Here is an 8475-nt window from a genome sequence, read left to right on the forward strand (position 1 = left end):
TGTACCTACGTGACATGTCCGATTTAGGCAGTGAAAAAAAAAAAAAAAAGGACGCTGGTTTGAATGACGCGGGTTTGAATGAGGGCCGTAATACAGGTGGGCGAAAGCGGTGTAGCAATGTTTCCCGTAAGCGGACATGCTAGAATATATATTGGAATGTGTTACATAAGAGGAATATGTTGCGTAAAAGTGATCGAACACACTAGCGCGCGCATAACGTTGATCAATGCAAACTGTTCGCAGACGTACACGCATTACACATGCAATTTTTTCTTTGGAAAGACCTTTGAACTCGCGTATCTGAGGTGGGCAGCAGACTGTGGCACTAGCGATTGTAGTAAAACACAAATTTGTTGTTTTCGCAAGCATTTATGGCCTCTATTAGACACTGCAGATCTCTGCAGGAGCATCCATACAGCCGCCCCCCAGCTACACGCCTAGACGTAACGGCAGCATGGTCATACACTACATAGAAATTCCCCAAAATGTCACACCACAAGAAAGGCGAGATCATTTTATTAACGCGACCCATGCATCTCGATTTGAAGACCGAAAACACACACGATGGCCCCTTGGTCTGCAGCACCCTTTACCTGTCGAAGTCTTCACAGGTATCGTATGCGCCTTTTATCGACGACGGCCAAAGCCATGGTGACCTGCCGCCGATCTGCTGTAGCCAGCTGGACCGTACTGACCTGCCGCATAGCCTGCGGCACCGTAGCCGGAAGGAGTGCGTCCACCGTTGACATAACCATCGAATACCGCTCCACTAGGGGCGTAGCCGAAGCGCTCGTAACCACCAAACCCGGCTCCAGCACCACGGCGGCCGTAAGGATTGTATCCGATTTCACCATATCCACTAAGCGCGTTGCTGTAACCAGCGGACGCCCTGGCGCCGTACGCAGCAGGTGTTGCCACCCCTGCAGGAACGGGTGGGACGACGGGCGCGGCATTGAACACAACGTCGGCGCTGGCTCCGGGTGCAGTGCCCGGTTCATTGGTGTCTACTGTGGCGCGGAAGCCGTTGGCGTCCGCGATGTAGTTGACGCGCCGGTAGAGGCCGTTGACGTCCGTGTAACCGTACGAGCCAGTCTTTACGTTGCTGGAGTCACCTTGTTCGCTACGGAACTGCCGGTTGCCGAACTCGTCAGCCGTGTCGTAGCCAAAGCTGTACGGCTGCGGTGGCTGCATCGAAAAAGAGTGTAAAGAAAATTTTACAACACCTACCGAAATGTTACAGCTTAGTGTAAGTGGTGCTCAACGGACATGTCTGATGCCTGTCTCAAAGGAAAATCTGTTCACTACATGGTAATTTAATACTACGGAATAATTATGAACACGGAACACTAGCGATTTCAAGAAAACCACAACCTTGAGTTTTGCGAGCGTCATAGACGTAGTGGATTAGTTGGCGGGATAATGCGCTTAGAGTAATATCGTATCCACATTTGGCTCGAGTAGAACGCGATATGAGGCTCTGCGCGCTGTAAGCGCCCCACATGTATTATGTAGTTCTCGCAGCTTCAAAGCGACACTAAAGCAGAACCGCTTCGAATCGCATTCCTCATGGCTCCTCGGCCTTCTGCGTGGTAAGACAAAGAACCTTAAACTAAATCGAAAACCGGTATTTTTCGGGTCATGTCAATTTCGCAACGTATCAGTCAAAGCATTTCAGTAGCTTCTTGTATGAGTTCTTTCCCTATTGCTATATCGCTGAACGGTGAGCACAGCCGCTGACGTGGTAGTTTTTTCGGCCTGCAATATCTTGCCTTTACCCTTCGCTTCAGTAAAGATTTACCGAGCCGCTCTAATTTACGGAAAGGTGTTGCTTGGTGTCTGTACTGCAATTCCGCCTATTCAAATAGATGTCAAAGGCAAAAATATTTTTATCAGACAAGTGCCATAGACCGATATGAATAAAGTTTGTTGCATTTAAGAAAGGTATGTTCTAGTGACTCTCTAAATCAGAACTTTTATGTATTGCCTGACATTTTGCATAAAGATTCCCGAAAGTTCGTAAAATTAGGAAGATTGATATATAAAATTTGCAAACCAGTAATTCTGCCCGAAAATAGATGTCGCAGTTTTTGTAAACTGCATCCGTTAGCCATCTAAAGCGGACAAGTTTGACATTTGAATTAACAACTCACGATGAATTCTTCCGATGTTTGCATCGGTTTTGAAAAGTCTCACTCAATATTTCTTATTTCAGAGCGGTGCATAATATATCAGTTTGGTCCACTTAAGGCTCATTAGTAGGTAGGACAAGTTCCCAAAATTGTGATATCATATTTCTCCTTGAGCTAAAAAGTTTTTTTTTTGAAATTTAGCGATTTAAGAATTTTCTTTTTAAACTAACGACCTAAATAAAGAAATGTGCTTCCTACAATCACTAGATTTACCTTTTTCTTTTATGGGCCACAAACACCATCAAAGTCACTGCAGCGGTTTGTGACCGAGCAATATACTTTATTCATTCCCATGTATATAGATAGAAGCTCAGGACTCCCGACCTAAAGTTTCCACTCATTCGCACATGAAGAAGGACACCGCCGGTGTGCGTACTCGCCGTGCAAAGGGCCGCAATTTCGCATGAAACTGATGTTAATGGCGACACTATGAGTAGAGTATTGCGCCAAGGCGGCCATGCGACTGTCTTTCATCAATCTACTGTTGTCATACAGAACAGTAATGCTTTCCTCTAGGAGTGGTTATATGGTGTACGGAGAATCATGCTGGCTTTAACATTTTCGCGAGTCAAATCCTGTGTGTGAGTGCATGTGTTCGGCTTTAAAAGAACTGCGTGAATTTTTATAATAAGAAAGCTCTGCTGGCCTTGACAGGAAGGGTTACATAAATTTTTTGAGCATGAGACAATTGAGTCTGCATATTCGAAAAAAAAAATCCAACCGGTGTATAACGCCTGCACCCGATCAAAAATATGATTTAAGCCATTTTCTTTTTCTTTTCATGAAAACCTCAAAGTTTGCCCTAATGTTGACTGCCTGAAGGCGAGGGATGGCGGGATAACAGTTGCTGAATAATGCAGGTAAACATGGTGGCTAAATGTCAGAACAAACGATGATACCAACGTACGCACTACGCATTGCGCATTTTAATCTGATCATCTGCTTCACGCTCGTGCAGTACATTTCGGCAGAGAACGACGGATGTAGCGAATTCACTTTTCTCCTGCCCACACTGGGCAGGAGAAAGTGTGTTCATTAGTGGCATCAATTGGATCTAGAAGTAAGCTTGAGTGAGGACGTCAGGTTCCAGTTTAAGTTCGCAAAACAAGTTCGGCGCAGTGAACCTTGTCCTCGGTTTGCCATGTCGCTGGCGTAGGGCGGCGAAATGATCGGACTCACTGAGAGCCGCACGGAAAAATTTATTTATGTTTGCAACTCACTAGGATTTATTCTGATCGAAATTGAAGTCAGCTGGCCTGACTCCAACTCAGATTCACGAGCCGCGTTGACTGATCCTCACGGTGAGTCTCAGTGTAACTGAGTCGACTCATTAGTAATTTTGCCGAACTATTTAATTTGGCACAGCCGCCTATGCAGCTGTGCCAAACTGTGCCAGTAGCTGTTGTACACAATGTGTACAAGAGCTTCTTCCTCAACTTCTTCGGTATAAACTGCACAATAAAAAAAGTATCTCCAGCGCGTAAGTTTGGGCAATTACAACGATAAAGAAAGCGAAATACGACATAATGCCAGCTCATGCAAAACTTACAGCTGAGTAACCAGCGTATCCTTGGTAAGGTGTGCCTCCTGCGGGAGCGTTATAGCCACCGTATCCACTGTAGCCGGGACCCTGGTATCCAGTTGCGGAGTCGTGGTGATTCAGCGCACACGTCTTTGCGACAAAGCAATACACGAGCAGTTTCACCTGCAGAGAAAGAAAATGAAGCACTGGTGAGGCCGTTTATAGATAGTGACATCGGGCGCTGAACCTAGCAAAACCGTCATACATCTTCGTGTTACGGAATAAAATCACCTCAGATACACATAATGATAGCGATGAAAACAAATCTGTAAAAACCACTATGACAGGATTACTCTCTGGCATGTAGTATTGGACAAAGTCCATCTATAATATCCGTATCTAGCTTGATATTCCAATAAATTTATGCCCAACCATTTTGAAAACGTGCAGACCATGCAAGATAAGGCCTTCCTAATTGAAAAAGCAAAGAACGTGAAGTCATCTCTGGTAACGGGTGAGTATCGTATGAATAAACTTCTATGTATCGTTTGTATGGCAACGTGTCAAACTGTGTAGAATGATATGCAACAGATTTCACATTAACTAGTTTCTGCTCCCCGAATCTAAAAATTTATGCCGTGCACGTGATAAGTTATGGGAGTTGCGTAGTATGAAAAAATCATGAAGACGTTCGACGGAAAAACACCGTGCGGAAATTTTACCTTCGAGAACATTTCGATTGTGCCCGGTGCCTCTAGGACGTATGGTATGCAACTTCCACTTGTTCTCTGTGATGTAGTTGAAACAGTGCAGACGTGGTCGGTGTTTTGCACTGGGAGCTGGTCCACCGCAGCCAGCTTTTATATCTTGTCAAGCGAACGCTTTCTACCAGGTCTCGCGACGATATGTGGAAAGGGTGCACGCTTTTCTGCTTTTGAATGTGTCTTTCGTGCAGGTAGTCGGTTGCATGAAAGGAGCTCTTCAGTGAAAACGCAACGCCTCTGACATGCTTTTTGGCTGCATGCAATGTCAACAACCGTGAAAATTTCGTGCTTTGCGCCATGCCAGCGCTCGTAAGAAGTCGTGACGTGCCTCGCTCAGGCTGCGTTACATTCTAAACCTCTCCAAGCAGCCACTGACTGATGCACTGCCCAGTTCTTCAGTTAGCTACAATATCCTTTCGTTCCAGGAGACACTGGGAGTACCGTCAAGGACAAAAATTTCTGGACCTAGCCTATATAGAAACCTAGGAACTTCGTGGAATTTTGCGTGCAGTACTATGAGGCACTACAGTAGTAGTTAATGAGGCACTACAACTCTCCAGTGACGATATTTTGCTCACCCTTCTCATTTCGATGTTTCGCGCATCGTTCGCAGAGAAATAAAGTGCTTCATGTGAGGGCCCGGTCTACAAATTTTCGTCCGCGACTGTACTACGACAGCCATTAAGCACTGGAATGAACGGGCCGGTCACGTTCAATGGCTTCTCTATTCGTGACACTTTGACGAAAGAGAACTCAAGCGCACTACCAGCCATGACACGATGACAACGACGACAAAATCGACTGAGACATGCATATGACGACGAAACGTTAAAGACCGTGTGACGATGGTGCGAGTCCCACGGCAGGTACAACAACGGCGTCAGGCGGACTATACACGACGACAGCTACGATCATGTCGGCATGACGACGATGGTGTCAGCGCCGCAAAGGCGGCTGTGCCAAATAAGTAGTTCTGAAAAATTACTAATGAGTCGACTCAGTTATACTGAAACTCACCCGTGAGGATCTGTCAACGCGGCTGGTGAGTCTGAGTTGGAGTTAGTCCAGCTGAGTGCAATTTCCATCAGTCTAAATCCTAGTGAGTTGCAAACATGAATAAATTTTTCCGTGCGACTCTCAGTGAGGGCGATCATTTTGCCGCCCTACGCCAGCGACATGGCAAACCGAGGACAAGGTTCACTGCGCCGAACTTGTTTTGCGAACTTAAATTGCTACCTGACGTCCGCACTCAAGCTTCCTACTAGTAGATCCAACTGACGCCACTAATGAACGCACAGACAGCGATTCATAGGGAAACATGTAGACTTAGCTTCACATTAAGCCTCACGTACTAGAAAGGACTGGGATTCAAATATCTGATACGGACTCGCCAACCGAGAGCCCCAGAGTTGGAAAAGCCATAATTCACATGGTCTCACAAAGGTGACACCTGTTCACGATTACCGAGACTCATTCAGACTCAAGCGCACTTAGATACACTAGAGTGATGAAGCTCTTTCCAATTTAGACTGAGTAGGTAGGTGTAAGTGTGAGGAAGTAAGCATACCTGTGGGTGAGCGTGATTGTAGTATATGTGAGCGTGATTTGATACTCACGTGCACGAGTGTGACCAGAAATTAGTGCCGTCCAGTATGAGCGTACGTTTTCATATCAATGAACGCCAGAGATGTTGAGCGCATGCACGATATTGCGATTGCTAACGAGTACACTTAACTGCAAGTAGACGAATGGGCTATTGACTGCGTGGTGCTTCGTATCATTAAACGGGATTGCGACGTTGACTATAGTTCCGGTTTTACGCTGAATCCAGTAAGCGTTTTAGTGATCTGGTAATTCAAATCAGTTATATATCTTTGAGTTCGAATGAAGTGAGTTAATGGGCAAATCTACGACAGTGAATGAAGTCTAATCCCATGGTTTCCTTGGAGTACCTGCGTCCGTAAGAACATATCGGAACGGTTGCCTGCAGAAGGGTTTCCGAAATCCTTGTAGGTTTCGGTAGATGAGCGTTCACTGAAACAATGTCGTGTAGTACATATCGTTCGGACAGAAGAAATGAACAGACGAAAAGAAACGAAAGGTAGCGGTTGTGGCCCACCTGCACAGGACGGCACATTGCCTTAAAGAATGGTAGTGGCGTCAACAAAAAGGTTTTTCTTTTCCTCGCCAGAAAAGCTTTACAGAGGTTATCGGTTGACCGACCGGTGTCGAAAATGTGTGGTTGGGTGTTCCAAGAGACACTGTAATTTTTTTGCGGTAGCGGTGTGAAAGCTGCCGCTCTCCTGTGGTAAAAAGTACATAGGACCGACACGATGGTGTCCTAATGACTGCTTCAGAGATGATAGCTTAGATCTGACAAGTTAAGGTGACGGTCACTTGCTTGTTCACTGTCATGAATGCGGCTGTACACCTTTGCTTGGAAGTTGTGTGGTTCTGGCCAGGCACAGGAGATCAAGATACGCGCGAAATTATTGAGGCACAGGCTATCAATTGGAGTGGTCGAAGCTGTGTAGTAAGCAAGCCGTCCACTGAGCTGTTAGATTAGGAAACGGCCTTTTTTTGGAAAGCTCAGTTTTAGGCATTGAGCACGTGTGACGCTACCGTACCTGGTGTATAAAGGAGATTTTTTTCTAGAACTAAACTGTTGATGCTCATTGTGGTGTCACCATCTTCCTTCGGTCCTTGTCTGCTGGCGCTGAAAATGTTTTCCAAGTTAGAGCCCCAACATGCCCAGCATACAGCAGTGGCATATAACATTTGTCAATGCTTCTAGTCGTGTCAACAGCTTGGCTGTAAAACAAGTCAATTAGTAGTTATGAACTGTCTGAAATTCGTTGAAGAACACGCATAGTATAGTGAACGCCAAACCAGATCTGTGAATATCGAAAGCTAGTGATAGGACGCGACACCATAGTACCGTGAACATCACCTCCATTAGCAGAACTTTACAGATTACTCTGCCCCAAGCGAACATCAGGAACTTATTGTTAGATGAGGATTTAAGAGCGAATTATATCGTTAAACAACGCGCATTCGTAACTTCGCTGCAGAAATAAACCTTTTCGATAGAGTTATAGCAGCTTTGGTTCTATTACATCGTCGTACTCGTAGTTGCAATTGTAGATGGCGAAAATGGCCCTGCAAGAGAAGCTTCAGCCAAAGGAGAAGCTACTTGCTTTAGAAGAATACTTTTGCATCAACCACCCGCAGAAACCTTACGGGACGCAGATGAGGGGGACGGGCAGAATAGGTGTTGAAAATATGGCACTTACGTGACACAGTAAGCGAATGACACAAGAACATTGAAAATACCGAACTGAATCGGGCAGCTGAACAAAGAAGAACTGACACCAGGACGACGAGAAAAGTCCTTCTTCGCCAATTTCTTCCCACTGCGGGGCATCGGTAATTATTACAACGTTGTTTTGAAGGTGTATAAAGGGATTGAAACAAGGTGTTTTCATAATTGTGGAAGATATCATCTAATGAGCTTCTCTATACAAGTGATTCGCTGGTTGCGGCTATAGCATCATATGTAAACAGACCGAACGGATGTAGTATCGAGTGCGCCAAAATTATCGGTTGTTTCAGAAAACGCCGCCACTGAACACACAGAAAAAAATAATAAACATGGCTTACAAACAAAAATTTGCAGTGGCCATCTCAAGTAATAATAGACACATTCTTGAAAGGGCTGGTACAATAAGTGGAAAAGTCATCTTGAATAAAGGTAAGCGTACTTCCAGGTAAATTATAACATTTGCTAAAAACGTGGGTAACTCCAGGCACAAGCGGAGCCCTTCTCGTTGTTAGAATCGGGTGCCGCAGCTTATGAGCCACGGAACAAGAAAATAAAATGCGCCTAATCTCCATGATAGCTGGGACGCATGTCTGATATCAGTCAATAACGGAGTGTAACCCTTATGTTGCTTTGACTATTGCTGACTCCTTTCAATATACCCATGACAGGGCGACCCTA

At 45.3% G+C, this 8475-nt stretch overlaps 1 protein-coding gene across 1 annotated transcript; it reads right to left on the reverse strand.

Moving 5' to 3' along the window:
- Positions 1-576: 576 nt before the first annotated feature.
- Positions 577-5062, reverse strand: LOC126540833 (uncharacterized). Its single transcript, XM_055076411.2, has 3 exons — positions 5054-5062; positions 3739-3894; positions 577-1185 (listed from the first exon to the last, which is right to left on the reverse strand). Exons 1-3 carry the CDS (start codon positions 5060-5062, stop codon positions 628-630), a joined length of 723 nt encoding a protein of 240 aa, XP_054932386.2. The 3' UTR covers positions 577-627.
- Positions 5063-8475: the final 3413 nt, after the last annotated feature.

Source organism: Dermacentor andersoni, chromosome 2 (assembly GCF_023375885.2).
Source record: "Dermacentor andersoni chromosome 2, qqDerAnde1_hic_scaffold, whole genome shotgun sequence".
In the NCBI taxonomy this organism is placed as follows: domain Eukaryota; kingdom Metazoa; phylum Arthropoda; class Arachnida; order Ixodida; family Ixodidae; genus Dermacentor; species Dermacentor andersoni.